We start from the raw sequence: 22,106 nt of genomic DNA, 5'->3' as shown, positions 1-22,106 counted from the left end.
CCGACATTGGATCACAAAGCGGTTTTTTAAACGTTTCCGCCAATGGAATGAATAGCTTGACGGGGCTTGGCTCAAAAAAAAAAAAAAAAAAAAAGTGTTCATATTCATCAACCAGGCCAGCACTCCATATTTTCACACATTTGTATCGTTTTGAATATTACAAATGTCTTTATTTTTGTCGAAATGCACTTATACAGTACGCTTTTGCCAATGTTGCCTTTTTACAAGTACTCTGTATCCTTTTATTTAATTAACTTTTTTTTGGCAAATTTTCAGTATGGGGACGTTCCCTGGGTATTTTGGTATTCAAGATCAGATCGTTTGTAATTAACACAGAACAAAATGTTGTTTATGGTTCCTTTTAATTCCAATGTGCCCATGGCTTGTTTTCAAAAATACTTTGCAGAGTGTGAAAATGTTGCGTTGAATGTTGCCGGTTCTATTTTAAGTTTGGTTGTACTTTTTTACAACTAAATAACCTTTAAAAGTAATATGTAAAAAAAAGTATATATAAAGTTTGCTCTATTTATGTTTTTTTTCAATAATTTTGGTAATATAAATGTATCCTATCAGATACAATATAACTTGTGAATTAAAAATAAAAGTTAAGTGTTGAGAACAATCGAAAGTATTAGTCCGACTGACATTTAATTGCAGGTACAAAACAATGCTTTCATTATTTTTGTTTGGATTGAATAATTTTATTCAATAACTGCCCTACGATGTCAGCACTGACCCTTTTTTTCCATGCATATACATTTTGCTCAGCCTTTCAGTCGGATATGTTTGTGCAGTACGATATTTTTACCCCTCTGTATTTACATTTGAATTTCGAACTGATTTTTAAACATCAGACTTGAACGTTTAACACCTCAAATAATTAATCATATCCATAGTGACTATTTTCCCTGGATGAATCGAATCTGTCGCTCTTGAAGCGCTTATCGTGAATGACAGTCAAGTTGCATTTCAAATTCTGGTCACAAGATGTTAGCAAAGGGCGTTATTCTTCCTCAACAGCTATTAAGGGAAGGCTCAAATTTCAACAGTGTCCACACGGGAGCTCTGTCTCCCCTTTTATGCAGTCCCAGGATGCACTCAACCCTAAGGACTTGGCAGGACAGCCTGTCACATGGGTAGATGAGATCCAGTCGAGGCCTTCGGGTCACAGTCACTGCCATGCATTTCATTGACCAGTGATTCCCAACCACCGTGCTGAAGGAGATCATCAGATATCACGAGCATGTTATTGGTCTGGAAATTACATCTTTGTTTAAAAAAAAAAAAGCATCTTATAATTTATCGTCGATGCCAGTGCCATATACAAGCGCCGGTTAAACATCTTGCCTTCATGACGAATAATGCAACCGAAGACAATCTCTGTCGCGTTATTGTGGTTCGGCTCCAGCACGCCCGCAACCACAATGAGGATAAGTGGAATAGAGAATGGGCGGATGGATATTTTGTGGTCATCCATGACCACATATTTGTCAATAACTTTGTAAAGAACGTCGGAACTAGCTCTTGGATCTCGCGCTGGATCTTGAATTTTGATTCTTGCGGAAGGTAGGTGACCATTCAGAGGAAAATCTTGTACAATATTTGCCTTTTCCTAACATTTATCCCAAAAGAAGGAGCAGCTCCAGCAAAGGCTGTGAAGAGAAGTCAAAGAATATCCACCAAGAGCTAAACCTCGTTTGTACTAAAGGCTTCTGTGTGAGTGTGCAAGCGAGTGCACGCTGTTCGACGTCACCTCTCCACCCTTCCTCACATCCAAGTGTCCTTGACGGGGGGGCTCCAATCACTCCTTGTAATGACTTTCGAAGCCATATAAGTGACAAGGGCCCAAAGCTCAAATTCAATGTCATCTGCACCTCTCTATACTCCCCTCCACTGACCTCTTGACCCACATATCATTTGATTGCTTATCCGCCCGTCACGTTGAAGCCGTGCATTTTAAAGGAAGACGTCGTCCTCATTTGCGGGCTAACTTAATGGAATTAAACTCTCCACCCCGCCCCTCCTGTTCGAGTTTTTAGCCACGGTCAGCAGCGTTGCCTCTCGCGCACGCTTGTTCGAATAGCCCATTTTTGAGTGCATCCATCTCTGAGCTGACCGGCGCTGACATGTTTTCAAAGATTTGCCTCTCTGTTCGATTTGCCTGATCATTATCAGGCTTCTGAAAAAGCCTGCTGAGGAGCTGATCCTTTGAACCAGGTGTCGTGACGGAGGGAGACATCGAAAACAGGCTGGATAGGACCGGGGACTTGGGTACCCGAGGTCGTGATCCTCAGCAGCAAGCAGCATATCATGCGCCGTCGTGCAGATTTTAATACTTTCTGTACAAAATGACACAGTGACAAATGTATCCTGATTCCCAGCAGGAAGCAGCCTACGCATGCGCTGTGGCGATTATTCCATTGTGGTCCCGCAACAGGTTGTTGTGACACTTTTTTGAAGACGCCTTTCCACACTTCAAGCATGCGACAACAGCGCGCGTTCGTCTGCACATTTTGTCATCTTTGTGCAAGTATGGTGACTCGACATGCTCCAGTGACCTCAGTTGATTTGCACCAAGCCCATCAGCCCGTTTCTAGTCGCAGGAGGATGTTTCTCTCAAAGCCCTGAGCCAACACTTTGCAGCTGACTCTTTTATGATCTCGCTGTCATCCGTCATCAGATGGGATGGATCCTGAAAGTGCCATCCGTCAAAAAGTCATCAACATGTTTCTCCCTCTCCTCCGAAGGTGATGTAATACTTCGGAAGCCACAACACTTTACGGGAGCTTTTTATTTTTGTTTGTTTTGCTTAGAACAAGCGTCCAATTTTTATCTCATTTGAACTGACGGTGCTGCCCTTCTCTTGACTCCCACTCTTAGATTTTGTTCATGTATCTCAGTTGAAGCCAAAGTTACAGGAACTCAACTTTCCCCACTCAACTTTCAATGTGTAATAGCCAAAACCCATTAATGGCATTTTTGCCTCCGCATCTGCTGGAATAAACCTCATAAAAACATCAAATTCAGAAATTACGACACATCGCTCGCCTCCTAACTAGCGATGATTTCTTTGTTTTGTCTTTGGAGCGTGCCCAAAAGAAGACGGCGTCACATAAATCCCATCCAGCTAGTGTATGCTTCCATCAATCGCATCATTTTGCGCTGATGTGCGGGAATCTAACGAAGAATTATTGTCTCCCAGAGAGCACGCAGAAAGCCGTGAGTTCAATTTGCTGCCAACGACTTACGCTGTGTGCGTTATTAGACAAGGCATTCGCCTCACGCCAAAGGCCTTTCTTGCTTTACATGTTGAACATAAATATGCTGAGATGACACCATTAACGTTCATTTATATAAACATTCCTTCCATTATGAACTGACTCACGGAATTGCTTTTGGATTTGGTCCTACGCTTTATTTGTTCACTTGCAAAGAGTATAAGATGCTTAAACCGTTTTCCCTGGTAGTGCAAAGGAGGTTGAAGTGACAAGACCTACCAATCTAGAGCTTCAAACTAACTTTGAAATGAACCCACGTGATTTTCCCCCGCAAATTCATTGCGGCAAACTGACTGGTCTGGGGGAGGACAAAAAAAAAAATCCAATTATCAATTATTCACAAGGTCATCTCTGTGGCCAATCATGGCCATCATGGGAGGGGCCATGACCAGCAATGTGGCAGCCAATTTGCCAGTGAATAATGTCTTTGGCGCTTGCTCTCACGGTGGCCATTTTAACGTCCATTAAAAAAAGGCAAAGCAATGCTCTGTCAAACTTGGCAATGTGGAGCCCCGTTATGGGTGAAGCAACCTTGAGGGAGAGGGGAGAGTGCCGCTGGTGTCCTTACTTTGCTGCAGGTATTAGTTTTAATCACTTTGGCCTTGTGACATTTAGAGTGTTGCCATAGCGCCAATATTAGCACACCAAGACTTTAACTTTTTAAAAGAATGTAAACGCGATCCCTTTTGAAAGTTTTGATCCCCTCACAGAGCTTCTCGTATACCCTCATTGCGGGCAAGCAGCCTAACACCATCATCGTCCATTAAGTTCATGATCGATGATTCCCATCAGTCTGTATTGATTGTTCACATTTTCTTGGATTGCCCCTGAGGAAAAAAAAAAAATCCCAAAAAACTGCAGAGTGGAGCAAGATGAAAACCAAAGTGCGTAAACCCATCACATAGAGTGGGCTACAGTGAAGACATTTAAGAATTCAATGAAGCCATAGATTCTCATTGATTTTTAATTACGACCATTTATTGATGTTCCCAAATGGCTGAGTGGACGCAATTGGATGGCCAGTGCTTAATGATATCATACATGCTGAGCTGAGCTAAAAGAAGATATGCTCTTGTTTCCTTAAGGCCATATTTCATTGAGCGGCAAAGGTTTTCGAATGTGTGCGCACTTAGCAAATGTTGTATAAAGTAACTTTTTTAACATTAGTAGCTCACCCATCACATTCCTCGTCTGGCTTCGGGTTTCTTCTTGTGGTTTTTGTAAATAAAAAACCTTTTGAGACTCCTGCATTCCTTGCCTGCCTGGACAATTGGGCCCTCCAGACTCCACAATAAAAGCAAAAGTAGGTATTCATTTATTTGAACATTTATGTGATCAAAAAACAGGCTGGACCTTGATCAATGCCCATCCCAGTTGAAGTTTACGGTCTAACTAAACATAAAACAAAAATTACCCTTTGTGAATTTAAAACAGCCAAACAACCGCCTCCAAAAGGTCACACTAGATTAATGCTTTCGAACGCTAATTAGCATGTACGTTGCGGTGCTTCAACCCTTTCGGCAGCGGACCGAACATAAATGATTCAGCAGCAACGCCGAGACAGACAAGAACAATACCCACAATCAAACACTCTTTATCTCTTAATCAGAACAATTAATATTAGTGCTGTAACGATGAGCTCAGAGAGGTGTTGTGCCGTTATTGAATTTTAGATAGGACGCACCGTTGAAATAAAGGTTGGCTGCTCTGAATAGGTACAATATTATGGAGTGTTATTTTTCATCATTAAAATCCACATCTGAGCAATTGGCTAATCACTCGTCAATTCAAAGGCATCTTTGAGAGGATAATTGTTTCCATGCAGGCGAGCATGTTTATCCTGTGACTGAATCACTACATCTCGGCCATCCTCCCTTCTTTGGGACTCATTTGCAGGAGTCAACGCCCGCCCCGCCTGGCCTCTTTTTACTGCCTCCATTAAATTCCTGCTCTCGACGTTGTGGCTCTCCGTGGATAGCGAGTGTTCCATCATCGCAGCTAAGAGCCGCCGCCGCAGCAGCGGATCAGCGATGAACTGGACGTTTTTTAGCCCATCAACTTTTCATGGTCACTTTGGGGGGGATGGGGGGGGCGTCCAGTATCGCTCAGCTCCTCTGTTACTCACAAAGCCATTACACAAATGCCGCATGTAGTTCATGTAATGTGTGTGGGCTGGTGATTAACAGAAGGGGAGACACTGTTGAACGCTTTTTTTTTTTTTTTCTGCACAAGTCATCTGCTAAAGCGACATTACTGTTTCTTGTACGTCACACATTGCTGTTCATTTGTCTGGTGTAAAGTGAAACAGGAGATGACACACACACAGCAGCCTCTATGATGTGATTCTGCTGGTTTGCTTGACTGATGACTCTAATGTAGAATGGGCACAGAGGCTAATAGGAATGCTGCAGGATTCCAATGTCCTTAATGGGATAAGCCACTCCTCCAAGTCCAAGGCAAGGTGAAGATACCTTGACCTCATGAGTTATTGGTCTTCTCTAATGTGGAGCATTCTAAATATATGACTTATATGTCTTATTGACTGACATGTCTTTCCTTCACTTTTGTGATTTCACCTGTTGCCAGGCAGAGTTGGTTGGAGTTGGACGGAAGCGACCAAAGGCTCAACCCGCCACTGAAAAACTCCCCATCCCGCATTGGTACACACAAGACAGCGAGCTATGTCGAAAAAAGCCTTACATGGGCAGTATGAAAGGGGCTATTGATAGCCAGATGTCATCATGATTCAGAGTTAGATACAAAAATAAAAACACAATGAGATATTGCGTAAAAAATAGAAATATGAGTTTCGGCAGGAGTCCACGTTTGTCATACGCGAATTCCCAAGGCGAGACCTAGGTGACTGCAAATTGTTGATGAGTCATGAAAGTCGCTGTAAAAACAACACGGAGAGAAAATATCTGACTGCAGCCTGAGAATCATCAAGAGCCTGCGAATCAGTCCAGCCGCAAATACAACATTGACAACGATCGCACATGAAGGAAAGGCTTCAATAAAAGTTATTGATTTTCTTGCTCTGCCCGTTGTGAAATGGAGCACATCTCGGCTGACAGAAACTCAATTGTTCCGTCGCACCTTTCATCCCGCTACTTTTGTTGTCCACCATCTCACGAGGACGTGGATCAAATCTCGATTGGAGTTTACAAACGTATATGACGCGTCACTTGAGCCTTTATGGGATGAAGTCCACTGTTTTGTTTATCAAAATAAGGCCCCGGAGGTGTGAAGTCATAGCGTCGAATGGAAATACAGGATATTAAGGCAGCGCTGACATTTGTGCTGACACAGTGACTTTGACCGTTACGGGTCATTTGCATTTTTTCACAACCACCCCTCCAAATTTAATTATGCTTATTTTATGCTTATTATTATTATGATCAAGTTTCCGTGTGTACGCATTTCTCGTTGCTTTACAAAAAATACATCCCAAGTGTCTCAACAGGTGGACCACTGAAGAAACTGCAGGTGCTTTGCGTTACAATTTTTAGGGTGCCATTGAATAAAATAACAAAAATGTATTCCTATGTTGAAGTTAAGTCAAGATTTTCAAGTATTTTTTCCCATCACAATCCATACTGAATTAAGGTATAATCTCAGCGAGGGAAATTCAATTCACAAGTCATGGTACCACTGTTTTTATAGTTTTGGTCAAACAGCAGCTTATCCAAGCAGAAGATAACATCAAGGGAGAGCTAATCGATAGTTTTCACTTCACTTTAAGTTTACTTCAGCTCAAAACAGAGCCACGGGTCAAGAAAATAATTAACGTAACCACCATGATTAATGTGGGACAATTTAAATAAAGTTAGTGCAAAGAGTCTCTTGTTTATTTCAACATAAGATATGGCCCAGCATGGCCCCCCATTAAAAAAAAACAAAAAACAAATACAGGTGTCCAAAAACAAATATTGCCTAGGATTGTGTGTATTTTAATGTTCCTTCATGCAATTAGTGGAGCGTCAACGAACCAAGACTTTATAGTTTTGCCGTTCGACAAACTCTGGAGTCAGGACTCTGAGTAAGTGTGGACAAATCAATAGTAGATTACTCAGACAAAAAAAAAACATGAACATTAAGATCCTGCCGCATGCATCATTGTCGTTTTCTCAAGCAGAAAATGGGCTTTCAAGGCATAGAGCAAGGTTCCCGAGTGGCTGGGAGGGACTGTATGTTTTTATTATTATTATAATTTTTTTTTTATTCAAGAAAAAAAAAATATTTCGAAAAAAACTTACAAGGAGCTCATGTGTACTTGGTTCCGTGACCAACCTTGATCTAACTCAATATACTCCTATTTCAAAAAAAATTACCAATTAATATGAATTGAAATACCAGGAATCCATCCATCGCAGTATTTGTTTGGATGTGTAATTTTAAGGGGCATTGGCCGAATGTGATGCCTTAGCGGCTAAGGTTGGCCATTTACCACACAGTTAGTTCAGTGTGTGTCATCTCCATGCTCCTTGTGAGTGTCATCATTTTGCATTTGTATGTTTGGCTGTCTGATCCATTCAATCAAAAAAAAAAAACACAACTTGTTAAATGTGGCGTTTTGTGTCTATATATGCGTGTGATATGACTGAAGGATGGTACATGCCAGTCTGATTCGACTAATATTTTTTTCATCTAAATCTAAATCGATTTTTTTATGTATTCATTTATTTTTTTTTAACCACTACACTTTAAGTGTCACAAGTATCAACATTGTACATTTCGATGTCCTGTAAGCTGGAGGCGTCCGTGTCATCCCCGACGCTGCCCACACTGTTCCGGAGAGCGATGCCTCCGAGGAACGGATACACCTTCTCGGTGAACAAGTCCCTGATGTTGTAATAAGGAAGTTCAGGGTCCTGTCTCTCAGGTTTGGGGATACACTGGCTCTCCATGGCTTGGTTCCTCTGGTAGTACTTGGAGAACTTGTTAAAAATGATGGTAACGGGCAGCGCCACCACCAAAAGTCCGCAGATGATACACACGGTGGCGACGATTTTCCCCGCCAGGGTCACGGGACACGCGTCCCCAAAGCCCACCGTCGTCATGGTGATTGTGGCCCACCACCAACCGGATGGAATGGTGCCCAAATCCGTGTCCTCTTCCTCCTTCTCCGCAAAGTAGATAAGGGCGGAGAAGATGGAGATCCCCACGGAGAGGAACAGAAGAAGAAGGCCCACCTCGTTGTAGCTGTGACGCACGGTGGCGCCCAACGCTCGCAGCCCGATGGAGTGCCGAGCCAGTTTGAGGATTCGGAGGACCCTCATGAGGCGGAGAACCTGCACCACTTTCCCCACGTTCTCGATGTCTTCGTTCTCCTCGGCGCCCTCCTCGTCAGCCTTTTCCAGAGCCATGGTGGCGTAGAAGGGCAGGATGGAGGCAATGTCAATAATGTTCAAGGGGTTCCCGAGGAACTTCCTGCAGGAGGGGGCCACGATCAGCCGGATGATGAACTCAGCGGAGAAGCACACGATGCAGATCACCTCCAGGATGGCGAGGACGGGGTCCTCGATGGGCTTGTCGTTGTCGTCCACGTGCTGAAATTCGGGCATGCTGTGGACGCACATGGCGATGATGGACGTCAACACCACGCTGAGAGACGCCAAGGCGATGATCTTCGACGCTCGGGAGTGACCCGGATCCTCCAGCCTAAGCCACACATAACTCCGCAACTCGGCGCACCATGCGCCCTCAAACTTGGCCAGGTCCTGATCCAGCGCCGACAGTTCCGCAAGGGACGAGTTGAAGCTGGGCTGCCGCCCATCTTCGCTTCTGGCGTCCCAGTCCCGGTGATGGATGTACTCCTTCCTCTCGTGAAACCAGTTGCTGCAGCAGTCAGCCAGATGGAACTCCTGCACGCCCCAGTATTCAATCTCCTGGCTGAAGGAGAACACACACACATCCTCCATCATGTGCAGGCGTCCCGTCTGGTAAAAGTTGAGCACGCAGAGGAACACCTTGGGATTCCGGTCGAAGTAGTACTCCTTGTCGGCGGCGCTGTAGTCATCACACAGCTCCAGGATGGCCGTCTCGCTCCGGCAGCGCAGCAGGCGGGCCAGACGCGTGTGCGGGAAGCGCTGCAACGTGTCTCCATCCACCTCAAAGCGAAGTCCTCCGACGTTGAGGCGAAGCTGCTGCTCATCGTAGCCGCGTCTGTGGAGGATTTGCCCATAGCCCATGGTCCTGAGGGCACAGAGGGGAGTGCTGTGTTAGTGTAGAATACATTAGTTCTCTGAAGCAAGGAAATCAATACTGCTCACACACACACACACACACACACACACACACACACACACACACACACACGGGAAATGCTTGATGCAGGAGAGAAGTGGCAGGAGGAACTGTCACTTCTTGGAGCGATCAACAGGATTATGAGCTGAGGCTTGACATTCCAGAGGCAACAAGTTGACCTGAAAATACACTTCAAGACTACTTTTCTCATTTTTTTACCTCATCTTCTTTAGTTACGCGTTTCATTAAACCGTGAGGGAAACACAGTCCGCATGCACATTTCCATAAAAGTCACTTGATTTCCGTTTTTTTTCCCTCATTACAGATTCTATTGACTTTCGATAGGATTGCAGGTGACAACTCAAGCCACCTACCAGGATTCAGATGCTCACTTTCCATCAAATCGAACTTTGTGCCAAGCCTGCAGTCACATTCTTATCCGGATGTTCGGTTCGGTGCACTGAGAGGAGGAGCAGCGGCTTCATGAGGGGGAGGCGGAGGAGAGACGGAAGCGGGACATGGGGCTTCTTCGCTCCCTTTTACAGTGTGCAAGGAGGGGCTGGGTTGGAGGGAGTAAGGGAGTGAGAGAGTAAGAGACTTGCTGATGTGTTGGAACACCCAGTGGAGGATGATGATGTCACGGTCCATGTGACCTCATCTCCAAGCTCGACATGGAAAGTCGTAATTTTATATTTTTATAGAGGACATAGTATGGAAAATTGACTTCTTAATGGCCCGTATAAAAATAGTTATGTCTCTGGAGTTCCATCCCATCCATCAAGTGTAGAATTAAGTCACAAAGTGAATCTTTAGTGATCCGCCTATGTCTGAAAATGTTTCTGTGAGCCAGTCGTTCAGCACTTCAGTTCAATCTACACAATATGAACTACTAATAGATTAAGGGTGAGCGTTTTGTAGTTTTTTTACTCTCAAATTTTAACAGTGGTTGACTTATTTTTGCACTTGTAGGACAGTTAATGAATGTTAAAATGTTCCTCGCAGCTTTGCCTGTAAAGTTCATAAACATTTTCAGTTTCATTCAGATCGGATGAGGCGATGATGCGAGAAGCAAATGTTTCTAAAATTGCCCTCCAATGCGACCCAATCTCCTTGTCCGTCTTCTGCTGCGTGGGGCCAGGTACGAAGGCCTGGTGTATGCCAGCTTTTAAATTTGGCTTGAAGGCACAAATGATTGTGCCTCACAAATTCTGCCTAGCAACAAATGACGATGCAAATAATGTATGAAAGTACACAGCCACTGTAAGAGAGATTATAATTGGGAAAAAAAAAAACCACATCATCAATTCTGAATGTTTATCGAGGACAAGGACATCGACGTGCATATTAACAGCGACAGGTGAAGCCCTCAAATGTGAGAAATTACTTCAGGCGAGGCCACCCCGACTCAGCCCCATAACTGAAACCTTGCCTGTGACCCCCACTCAGATTCATATCATTTGTGAGGTGTCAAGCAGTTTAAGTGTCAATCAGGCCTTGACGGCAGATATGATATCACGGGGTTTTATTGTTTGGCTGCCCTTCCTCACCTATTGTATTGAATTGACAAAGTTCACCGGTAAAAGTTCCACTCCATTTTAAGTTGACCGTGAAATTTCACTTGAAAGTTGCAAATGCCCAACTTTCTTGTGTGATTGTGGGGTTTTCAGATTAAAAACCGTTGAAAATGGAAATGTATGTGACAAAAGTAATGATTTTCATGTAATGTTCTCATGTGTCTGGAGAAACCCAAAGACATCCTTCTGACCTTTGCCCTCTCGTCTTAAAGGGCTAGTGCACCGGTCATACGTCCAATCGGGGGCCTTGGGGTGTGGTGTTTAGGTCCATCAGTTCTGATGCGATCCACCTGTGCACAGTTGTATTTTTGCAACCAGCTACTTCCTCATTGTGTCTGAAAGCCTCGGGCTCGCATCCCAAACATTCTTATAAGCTGCAGAAACAGGCACATTGTGGTCATCTGGTCCTTCTGTTTGTGTCATGGCTGCTGCGTTTGGACTTGGGTTTGTAACGCTCCCTCTTTAGCCTCGTTTTCTCATTTGGCCTTCCTGCTTTGAGAGTAATTCTGTTGTTTCCAGGTGGCTTTTTCTACTATTTTTATTTGGAAATGTAGAGACCCAAGTGATGTCCTCCCCCCGTAAGTGAATTTGATCTTTTTTTTTTTGGCAACTCCTTTCCCATGTTCTTTTAATGCTATCACTTAAATATGTCATTTGTTTTAGATATTAACACAACATGCCTGGGAAATATCCTGCGTGTGGATGTTCGTCCACTTCCTGGGCAATTTCTGGAAGTTTCTGTTGTTGTTGGTAAGTTCTCCCTCAAGTCTTGAGACACATGCTGCTTTTGTTTTGAAAGGCCCTGCAAGCTGAATTCAGAGAATTGTTTGGAAATACATTTTAGATATTTTTGTAGGTAATTGCTGAGTGTGTTTGTGTGGCTAGCTATCCCTATACCCAAACGTGTCTTCCTTGCAGTTCCTTGTTGTTGGCGTTGCGTGCATGCACATCATGCAAAGAAAATAGAATTTGGTAGGATTGAGAACGCTGTCAAATTTGGCTTTACAGGTCACTCTGCTGTTAAGCTTACACAAAGGTTGGCAACGCGATGTGGCTTCAGTATGACTCACAAGCAAGGAACAATCATGATCTACGCCTCCCTTCACAACTGTTTTGCTCAAAGCGCGGTATACCCAACGCAAATCTCAGCCGTTATGTACATTGCTCTTAACCATTTAATTTGCCTTCTAGGGGAACGGGTTCACAACGGTGTTAAATCTCAGGCTCTATTCTATCTCAATGGCTCAAGATGATGTGTACCGGGTGGCTGAAACGTGCTCCTACGGCTCGCAGGCCTCCAGGGAGATAGTCTGTGACCGCAACTACATGGAGGTAAGTCAGGGATGGCCAACTTAAATGATTGAAGGGGCCCCTCACGAACATGGCTTTTGTAGAGTGCATGTGTGTTGCTTTGGCTGCACGTGAGCCTCAAGGCTGGCACACGAGATGTCACCGCACAAGTAAAGATGGATGCTCTCTCGCTTCCAGATGTCCGTGACAAGAGTCGTTCCAGATGATGACGCCCTGCCGCCACACGGTGTTGCCGAGGTCGGACAAACCCACTGTCGTACGAACCGCTTACCGAACGCTCTTTTAAAATGTTTCACTTTATTCCAGAGGCTGGTCGACTCTCGATTCAAAATGTCATCACTGGTGTTCTTCACACCCGAAGAGAAAAAGATGACTCCGCAGGAGGCTCACCAGGCTGGCTACGGGCTCGCCAACACCGCCACGAGGCTCATCCTGCGGAGTTCCAACGCTGCGGCTGAGACGTACATACAACACGTGAGTTGATTTGGGGCTCAAAATTTTGACCCTCTTAGGCACTGATGTTTTCAGACAACAGCAAGTGACCAAATGCCCCCCTACCCTCAAGATGGATCGTATTCGACAAAGGCAATATTAATTGTATATCTTTTAAAGTGAACGTTGACATCTTCAGGTAGCGGGAGTTCCCATGTCTGTGCTGCAAGCCTCCGCCATCTTTGGAAAAAAGTGGTTCAGAAGCCAGATCGATGTAGCAGCTGCTTGTCCGCTGCTAGAAGGTACTGTATGAGATCCACTCGAAGGGGGAAAGCTTTGAAATTCATGTGAGTTATGGTCATCAGAGCGTCCGTTGGACTAATATACGTTTTATGCATTATTATATTAAAGAGGAAAAATTAGTCTATACTTTTGTGAATGGGAATTTGATGATTGCGCAACTCTGCCGTTGTCTGCGTGTATTCTAGGGAGCGTTTACTTCACGGAGAAGATGATCAGCTGGTTCCTGCCCGCACGCATCGACCCTGTCATTTCATCCAACCAGTTCAGACTTCTGGAGGTGCACATGGGTGTGGATGGAAGGAGGTTGGACTCCGACGAGGTCTCGACCCGCCGTTACAACATAAGTGTTGACAACATGTACATCGTGGTCCGAATTCCCGTTGGCTCGCCTGACGGCTTCTTCATGGTCAGACTCAAGGAAACCACTTTGAAAGGAGGATTTATTTGTTTTCTTTTTTGCTAAAAGTGGTTAATTTTTCCAGAGTCTTGTCCAGAATAATCAGTATTTGGTCTGTTACGTGATTGAGCCCATGCTTGAGTTGCTGTGGATTGAGGAGGCCACCAATGAGGACACGAGATACAAAGTACTCTTCCCAATCGTGACTCCACCAGCACTTCAACCCTTAAAAGTCCAAGACAGTGAGTCTCATGACCCCCTTTTTTTTTTCTTTTTTTTTTTTTTTTGTCATCCACTAGAATGGAATGGTAGCTGCCTTTCATGCAACAGAATAACCTCAACTAAAGATTGTGTCAGTGATCTCAAAGGTTGGGGGATATTACCTTACATGCATCATAAATGGGAAGGAGCTCCTTTCTCTCTCCCCTTCCAGAAACTGTTCCAGAGGAGAAGGTGTTCAAAATGCTGATCGGGCCTTTTGCGTATGACGTGGGTCTTGTCAACATCACCTTCGGCGATGAGATCCTGTCTGTCCATGACTGCAATAAGCGAGGCTTCAACGTGCAGGAGCGCCGCTCACAGAGCAGCGGACTAAAGTTCATTTCGCTCAAAGTTCCCTTTGCGGACCGCGTCGTCCAACAGATGGTCAGCCACATGCTCTTATACAGTGAAAATTTGGGGGGGGAAAAAAAACCAAATTTTAATTGTAACTTCTTATACCAGACAGAAGCAGAGGTTACGGTCTACTCGCTGCGCTTGACTTTCGGCCTGGCGGTCTTGCACAAGTTCATGCCATTTTGTCACACTGCTCATTTGGAAGCTAAATTGGCTGAAGTAGGTGAGTGAATTGTGTTAAAAATGATCAAGCATAACTTCCCTTTATAGTTACTATTCTATAGGCGGAGTACTACTAATGTGGGCTCTGGTGATATGGCCAAAAATCACATCACTCTTTAATCCCTTCATGGTGTACAGTGCAATTATAATAAAAGCATTTCTGAGTTGGTTGTTGTTCTTGAGCTCAGAAGTGAGGTTAATGACAATATAATTTTGAGAACATTTGCCATAGTGTGCAGTGGATATTTTAAAAATGCACGTTAATCTGATGAGTGACCAGAGTAATTTCGCTCCACTCAAAATCTGTGGATGCCAACAAATGTCATCTAATGTTAATTGTTAGAATAAGCACACAGTTTTCTCACTATAAACCATATAGTAAATCTATTTCCAGTTCCAAGGCCACCCTTAGGCCAAGCATTCGCTACTGGTGGCTGCGATGCCACGAACTTCTACATTCTTGTGCAATTCGGAGCAGAAGGCCACAACTTCCACACTCGATTGGGAGCACGCGCTTTGACCCACAGCCTGGCTCTGGAGTACAGCTTCACCACCAACGGAACGCACTTCAGCATAGTGGTTCCGCTTTCATCTCATGATGTTGTCTACGAGGTACGTACAGAACCTGAATTGATTTTTACACCTTTAACATGAGTATTGGGTCACAAAGTTGGAAGACATATATGATTAAGAGTTGTTCCAAAACGTATCCAGTAAGTGTGTTTTTTTTTTTTTTGTTTCCCCCCCCAAGGCTATTGAGGGATCATCTATACGGAGCAGACTTGACATAACTTTGATAAATCCAGAGACCAACCTCAACATAAATGACTTCACTCTGACTTGTCGCTTTCCTTCAACGCTAACAGGTTTGTTTTGAACACTGAAGCTTTTGTGGTAGAGTTGAACCCGTGGCGATTGTTTAAAATGACTCCACACATGATGGAGAAATTGGCAAAAATGTTCAAGTTTATGTAAAGTATTACATTTTACAATTTAGTCCTGACACTTTTCCGTTGTAGCTTTATCTTGTAACATTGATTGCAAACTTTTTGTTTTGTTTTAATATGCTCGTCCCTTGCTTCAGCCGCTAAACATCGTTGACACAGTTACCGTTGTTTCAGAATGTTTACCCAACGGCACCATGACGGCGCTTGCGATCAAACTGGAGTCGGTCCCCAGCCTGAACCCCAGTGAGCTGACCCTGCTTGACCCGACCTGTGGGCCGGTCTACAGCAACAAACGCTTCGCCTATTTTGTCTTCACTGGCAACACCTGCGGGACCACCAGGAAGGTAAGATCCTGACTCACCCCTACCGCAGAACACTGATCTGAGTTCTTTCTGTGCTCCCTCAAAGTTCGTGTCAAATTCGATGCTCTATGAGAATGAAATCTCCTTGCCACGTCAAGCTGAACTGCCTACCAATAATGCCTCGCATGAAGAACCAGAATATGAGTAAGTTGCAAGACACACCTCTTTAATTTGAGTGAATTGTATTATACAACATTGGAATATTCTATACTGCAACCCTCATGCACATGAAATTGACTTATGGGTAGCTTTGCGGTAACCTTGACTGGTGCACAACATGTTAAAGCTTGCCAAAGTGACCATTAAGAAAAATTACAACCTGAAGTCATTAAAACCGGATGCATTTTAGGTCATTGTAAATATAAAAAGCTGAAGATCACTTCACGGGTAAGCAGTTGACTGTCTCCCCAACCCCCGTTTTTTCTCCCCTTCAAGCTTAAGGATTTCATGTTACTATGACGTCAACACGAGTCGCTCCGTGACCTTTCACACCAGACCTCGCAGGAGTGATCCGTATGCAGAAAACGGAAGAGGCGCGCTGCAAGTGGTGCTGCGGCTTGCTATTGGTATGCGGCCACTCATTCAAGCTTGGAATAAGAAAAATTCTTGGCAATGTCAAATTAGATTCTCCTCGGATTGTTTGAAGCGATCAAATGATGATGCGCTTTGGCAAGTTAAAGCGACCGCCGCACTTTAGTGGCCTATCTGCGGTCGCATTGAACTTGTCTATAAATGGTGAATATACAAGACAGCAACTACACTCGAGTAGCACTGAAAGCAAATCTCTGCCAAACAGTCTTGGACATGTCACTGCAACATTTGGTCCTGATGCAAGTGGAGTGTCACTGTCAAGTGAACATGGTGTATCCATGAAGAAGCATACTTGTGATCGTCAAATGTTTAATTTTGCTTATTGGTAATTTAAGAATGAACCACTTGGCTGATGCTTTATGAACTTGAAATCGGGATACAAGAGGCAATCTTTAAATACAAATCACTTGATCTCATGCTTTATGTAAAAAAGAGTTATCCATAAATAATCTTTGTTGCTTGCCAACATGATCTCTTACTTTGTATGACAGATGAATCCTACAGTGCATTTTATGGCTCCGCCAACTACCCCGTCTCAAAGTACCTGCAACAGCCGTTGTATTTTGAGGTGGCGCTCCTGAGATCGACCAACCCCAAAGTGTCACTTGAGCTGGAGTCCTGCTGGGCCACGGTCGACATGGACAGAAGATCCCAGCCCCGATGGAATCTGATCATAAATGGGTATAAAAGATTTAAAGCTGGTAGATCTGCTCGGGTTGTTGGAATGGGCCACTGTTTATGAATCTTGTGCTCGACAGCTGTCCAAACCCAGTCGACCCAAACCAGGTCGTCTTCCATCCGGTGTGGAAAAATGGCGGAGTGGAGTATCCATCCCATGTAAAGCGCTTTGAGGTCAACATGTTTGCCTTTGCTCAAGACCAGGATAACTTGACTAAGCAGGTAATGTTTTTTTTTCTTTTAATTCCCCCTCACAGAATGCAGAATTCATTGACTTACCAGTTTGTCATTGCAGCTCTATATCCACTGCGATGTGGTGATTTGTGACTCCCGAATTCGCCTGAGTGACGCATGTAAGAAGAGGTTGTGTTACAGCCAAGACAACAGGATGAAAGGTGGGGCCACAATTTTTATTTTTATGTATTTTTTTTTTTTTTTTAAACTTGAATATCTGTTCTAGTTCAAAAGAGAGCTGCTCCAAATGTGCGAGACGTCACATCAGTGTCTTCTGGATGCATCTATCTAAATTAATAATAAAAGTGACTTTTAAACATGACATTGCAGTGGTGGCCTTGTTCTATATCAAACTCCTTGATCATTTTTTTTTCTTCCCCCTCCCCTTTAATGGAGGAACAAAGTTCCTCTGTAAATTACCTTCAAGGAGGATTAAGTTTTATTGGTGTCAGGCTGACAAAAAGCCCCCCTCATAGAGTTAATATTTATTAGCCAACATGTTAATACATGTTAATTGTATGACACTTATGGTTTTATATTAGCCATTATGCTCGACACTGGCTTGTATTAAATATGCATGATGCATATGAATCAGAAAATTGCATCACATTTAGTCAGCATATAGGATAAAGCAGTAATGGGAGAAACCTTTTGTCTTGCATATTCTCTCTGTGCTTGAATGTAACCTGTCTACACACACACCTGCATCCATGTATGACAATGATATCAACATGGGAAAAGGTTTCATACAGTTACATGAACAAGGATAAAAAGTACCGGTATGCGCAGAGATGTAAATGGCACAAGATTCAGCATGATCACAATCGCAAAGATTAGGTTACGTTAAGAGGAACTGAAGTATCATCTGAGGACTGGAGTTTGGGTGCAAATGCCAGCAGGACCAAAGCAGTGTTTGTTTCATCTGGCCCGTGTTTAGCATCGTACACACCATGTCACCAAAGAGCATGCTGACTGATTCCAATTTTGAAGACACCTATATGCTTATTAGATGACAGCTTGGTTAAATAAGCCTTATGGCAGTGCTTCCATTTTCTGTTAACCACCCACCCAGGAACAAAAGCATTTTCCACCTTACAAAGGGGGAAAAAAATAGCACTTATGAAAAGAAAAAAAAAAAATTGAAATATACCGGTGTATATATATATATGTGCCAGAAATAAACACATGCCCCTACTTTAATGGTATACTATTCTATTACTGCAATTAAAAAGCATGGTACACCCACTGTCAAATTTTCAAACTTTCCTAAGGTTCAATGGTTTTTTTTGTGCAGGCCCATTTCATGAGTTTAATTCAGTGGTTCTTCACCTTGTTAGAGGTACCGAACCCAACCAGTTCATATGCACATTCACCAAACCCTTGTGAATTTTACAAATTCAACATTAAATGCATTTAAAAACAATACAAATTCAAGACAATTTTTATGGTAGAGGCTCCATCAAACCCAGGTTAACCACTGGTTTAATTGTTGCACCACAATTGAAAAGCACTGATTTTTGTAGGTTAAACATTTGCCATATTCCTTTATTAATTTTGTCTATGTAATCACTGCAAAGTTTTGACTGAATTCTCATGCACATTTTTAACTTCATGAAGCACATTCCACTCAAGTTAGACAATTAGACTTTAGTTTATCTAGTCGTGGGAAAAAAAAAAAAAATTGTGACAAGCATGCTCACTATTTTGTACCAACTGGAATCCATTGCAGTCCCATGAAGAAAATAGAGCATTGCGATACAACTTTGTTTAAGAATCTTTATTTAGAGCTAAAGAGGTGAACAGGACCAGTTGAGATCCTCCTTGGCTGTCTCGAGTCTGCGCTTTGTGCTGGGAAGAGATTAACGGTTAGTAAATGTCATGGAATCATTCAATCGATCAAGGCTCACTTTTCAATCCTTTGATCCCTTGGAATCCAGAAATGCCAGGACTGCGACGTGGACACTGACCTCTGCAGATATCTTCTGATGTGTCGTTTATGTCACATACCATTGCTTTACAGTGGATGTAGATCTAAAATTTAAAACTACATTAGTATGCTGTACAGGATGGTTTTAATCTAGAAGCTGTAAAAACCTTGTACCTCATCTTTAAGAATCACATCATCTTTGGTAAAGGTGAACATGTTTATAGAGAAACGCTTGAAGTGGGATGGGATGTTGACCCTGGCATCAGCCGTGACAGGATGGAAGAGTGTAACATGGCTGTCCTCTTTGTTCTCACAACTGTCGATTCAAAAATTGGCATTAAATGAGTAGGGAGCACAATGAATTAAAAAACAAATAAAAATCGTACGTGTTCACAATGACATCCCAACTGGGCTGAGAACTTGAGTCTTCATAAGCAGTGGCCCAGCAGCTTTCCAAGATGAGCTCCAGTGAAGGATCATTAGAACGAGTCAGCGCCACCTCAAAGTACAGAGGCTGCCTGAGGTATGTCACTACTGGGTAATCTTCAGCTTGGTAGAAGTAACTATAGGAGGAGTCTGAAGCAGAAAACCAAATTAGTCATTGTCTTAAACATTTTTGGCCGAGTATTCTTACCCTGAGCCAGCCTCATTTGGACATCAAGTTGTCCAATTCCAATCTCAGCTGAGGGGTAAGTGCTGTGGGATTTGTAGCCGAACTTAACAGTCCGAGTGTCATTTATCATGTAGTAGCAGGACACAGTTTGCCTATGTAGAAGTGAAGGATGCAGCTGAGGTAATAATTCATTATATATGATGATAGACCATCAGGGTGAAGACTTGCCTATACTCAGGATCATTAGGTGATGCGTAGGTATTGCCTCTGTTGGTATAATAGTGGCCAATCTCATTCTGGTAAATCATGTAGTTGTCAAAGAACTGGAGGAAAAAGAAAATTACCACTTTTAACCTTTCATCCAAAGTTTTATATTTAAAAACAACAACTTACAGTTCTTGTGGTTCCACAGCTATCGACGCCGAATGAGAAATAGGCGAAGCGGTCATCACTGAAGAATGGCTTACAGGACTTGTCCTTGAGGGTGAGCCAACCGGGGATGAGGTTGGGAACAGACTCCACTTTGGCAGCCAGAGCCGTTATTGTTCCATTGGGATAGCACACTGAGGACAGGAGGCAAGAATGTCACCAAGTTCTGCCAACTTTTCCACTGCATTCAGGTTTGCCTTCTTGACATTTATATTTAAAAATAAACCCACATTCAAGTCATGTTAGCCCATGTATGAAATTATCAGCCTGTCATTTGATACATTTCTAGTTTCAAAAGAAAGCATTTCTTACTTGTAGTTCTCAAGGGGAAGTTGCAAGACAGGAAGAAATCAGCAAGCATCCAATTATTGGTCATCTCCACTGCATTCAGGTTTGCCTTCTTGACATTTATATTTAAAAATAAACCCACATTCAAGTCATGTTAGCCCATGTATGAAATTATCAGCCTGTCATTTGATACATTTCCATTTTCAAAAGAAAGCATTTCTTACTTGTAGTTCTCAAGGGGAAGTTGCAAGACAGGAAGAAATCAGCAAGCATCCAATTATTGGTCATCTCCCAAAGTAGTATGTCAAGTCTTGCCCTGATTGAATCAGCGGTTATGCGCTGCGTGGTGGGGAGGGAAAAAAAACAAAAAAAAAAGTTAAAGGCAGTTCCAAGTCATTGGTTATATTCCTAAACTCTACCTCAAATGCCGTCTGTTTGGCAGTAAAAGGAACCACAAGGGTAAGGTGGGTCTCATTCTCTTGCAATCTGAACTCTTGTTCCAGCTCAGGGGTCAGTGGCTTGTATTCAATCAGAGTCTCAAAGTTTTTGCCTTGATTTCCAAATGTCACTTCAATGTAGAACAAATGCTGATCACAAGTGCCTTTGATGGTGGGGAGTACTTAAGGCGAAGAAAGAAAAAAAAAAAATTAACCATGTTATAAATGCAAGGCTGTGTTCAAATGTGGTACACATCTTACCAACATCCTGCAGAGAGGCAGTAAATTCCACGGGATGAGCAAAAGCCGTTTCTTCTGGATGAATCAAGAACCCAAAGACGAGAGCAAGTGTGTAGGTTGTCACCAAGGGCTCGGGATTCTACAGATTGATGAGAATCTGGTTTCATTTACACGCGTCACTATTGCAGAAACGCCAAGTAGGTCACATACATGTTTGAGGACTTCAGTGGCAACAAAGGGAACTTTCAGAGAGAAGCTCTTCAGACCACCAGGATGTCTGTGCTCTTGTACAATGAAGCCTTTTGCGACGCACTCTTCCAGAGTGGATGTGCCAGTAGAGAACGTGATGTTCTTCAGCTCCACATCATCCAGGAAGGTGCCCACGTGGATGCCGAACAATCTCTCCTCTGCATTAGTAACTAAAAAGTGTCAGTTGTCAAGAGGATACCCTTAACAGAACCCTAATGAAACATTTAACCTTCAGGTCAACTTGACTTACAGTCAACAGCTTGGGGTGGCCTGGGCATAAGAGGTGTGGTGATGGGGAACAGGATTTTATATCTGGTATCTTCATGGCTTCGCTCAGCCCGCCACATGACTTCAAGCATGGGCTCGACTGTGTAGGTGATGTGGTACTGGTAATCTGGGGCATGGCTCTGTAATTATGTATGGCAGTTTTAAATAAGTCATGTCGGTGGACAAGCCGCATACCAAACGCTCACCTTGTTGTAGCCATCAGGAGAACCCACGGGGATCTCAACGACAATGTGGAAGTCTGTAGCGGACAAAGCGTAGCCACGTGCGGCCATCTGACGCCGATCCAGACGCTGTCCATTGATGCCCATGTACATCTCTAGAATCTTCACGCTGCCGTCCTGAAGGGGAGTCACACGGCGGGGGACGTGCCAAGAAATCACGTCTTCAGTAAAGAGGACGCCACCTGTCAGAAAAAAAAAAAAAAAAAAAAAAAAAAAAAAAATGG

General features: G+C 43.4%; 3 protein-coding genes across 4 annotated transcripts in view; 1 reads left to right on the top strand and 2 right to left on the bottom strand.

Annotated features, from left to right (window-relative positions):
- Positions 1-7,521: 7,521 nt before the first annotated feature.
- Positions 7,522-10,254, bottom strand: LOC109508006 (potassium voltage-gated channel subfamily S member 3). Of its 2 annotated transcripts, XR_002166583.1 has the most exons (3): positions 9,899-10,254; positions 7,835-9,473; positions 7,522-7,590 (listed from the first exon to the last, which is right to left on the bottom strand). XR_002166583.1 is itself a non-coding variant. In XM_019857788.1 (2 exons), exon 2 carries the CDS (start codon positions 9,467-9,469, stop codon positions 7,982-7,984), a length of 1,488 nt encoding a protein of 495 aa, XP_019713347.1. In that variant the 5' UTR covers positions 9,470-9,473; positions 9,899-10,254; the 3' UTR covers positions 7,528-7,981. The 2 variants fall into 2 exon arrangements, 1 of the variants encoding a protein (XP_019713347.1); XM_019857788.1 differs by having other exon boundaries at positions 7,528-9,473.
- A 1,124-nt stretch (positions 10,255-11,378) lies between these two features.
- LOC109508034 (uncharacterized) lies at positions 11,379-17,512 on the top strand. Its single transcript, XM_019857835.1, has 21 exons — positions 11,379-11,542; positions 11,618-11,676; positions 11,762-11,848; positions 12,107-12,225; positions 12,290-12,430; positions 12,587-12,646; positions 12,716-12,883; positions 13,041-13,143; positions 13,330-13,550; positions 13,627-13,783; positions 13,975-14,186; positions 14,265-14,379; positions 14,773-14,990; positions 15,130-15,244; positions 15,500-15,669; positions 15,734-15,831; positions 16,123-16,253; positions 16,770-16,959; positions 17,037-17,178; positions 17,252-17,351; positions 17,417-17,512. Exons 1-21 carry the CDS (start codon positions 11,520-11,522, stop codon positions 17,485-17,487), a joined length of 2,700 nt encoding a protein of 899 aa, XP_019713394.1. The 5' UTR covers positions 11,379-11,519; the 3' UTR covers positions 17,488-17,512.
- Positions 17,513-18,951: 1,439 nt separating this feature from the next.
- zpax1 (zona pellucida protein AX 1) overlaps positions 18,952-22,106 on the bottom strand; it is a 19,983-nt gene continuing 16,828 nt past the window's right edge. The window contains exons 9-21 of the mRNA XM_019857836.1: positions 21,847-22,064; positions 21,624-21,780; positions 21,335-21,543; positions 21,146-21,263; positions 20,867-21,066; positions 20,672-20,786; positions 20,124-20,293; positions 19,959-20,053; positions 19,752-19,882; positions 19,504-19,693; positions 19,292-19,433; positions 19,098-19,221; positions 18,952-19,038 (exon numbers count right to left, since the gene is read on the bottom strand). Coding sequence (XP_019713395.1) covers positions 18,968-19,038; positions 19,098-19,221; positions 19,292-19,433; positions 19,504-19,693; positions 19,752-19,882; positions 19,959-20,053; positions 20,124-20,293; positions 20,672-20,786; positions 20,867-21,066; positions 21,146-21,263; positions 21,335-21,543; positions 21,624-21,780; positions 21,847-22,064 — 1,940 coding nt within the window. The 3' untranslated portion in view covers positions 18,952-18,967. The remainder of the gene's footprint in view (positions 19,039-19,097; positions 19,222-19,291; positions 19,434-19,503; positions 19,694-19,751; positions 19,883-19,958; positions 20,054-20,123; positions 20,294-20,671; positions 20,787-20,866; positions 21,067-21,145; positions 21,264-21,334; positions 21,544-21,623; positions 21,781-21,846; positions 22,065-22,106) is intronic.

The sequence above is a fragment of the Hippocampus comes genome, unplaced genomic scaffold, assembly GCF_001891065.2.
Source record: "Hippocampus comes isolate QL1 unplaced genomic scaffold, H_comes_QL1_v1.1 scaffold154, whole genome shotgun sequence".
Lineage (NCBI taxonomy): Eukaryota > Metazoa > Chordata > Actinopteri > Syngnathiformes > Syngnathidae > Hippocampus > Hippocampus comes.
The sequence above is the reverse complement of the archived record's forward strand: the minus strand, read 5'-3'. Positions and strand labels throughout refer to the sequence as shown.

Bases quoted from the DNA above. Each gene is read 5' to 3' on its own strand.
- LOC109508006 (XM_019857788.1), bottom strand. From the start codon at position 9,469: ATGGGCTATGGGCAAATCCTCCACAGACGCGGCTACGATGAGCAGCAG.
- LOC109508034 (XM_019857835.1), top strand. From the start codon at position 11,520: ATGGCTGCTGCGTTTGGACTTGG. The intron at 12,647-12,715 runs GTCGGACAAACC...ACTTTATTCCAG, and splicing joins CGCCACACGGTGTTGCCGAG to AGGCTGGTCGACTCTCGATT. The intron at 17,352-17,416 runs GTGGGGCCACAA...TATCTGTTCTAG, and splicing joins CCAAGACAACAGGATGAAAG to TTCAAAAGAGAGCTGCTCCA.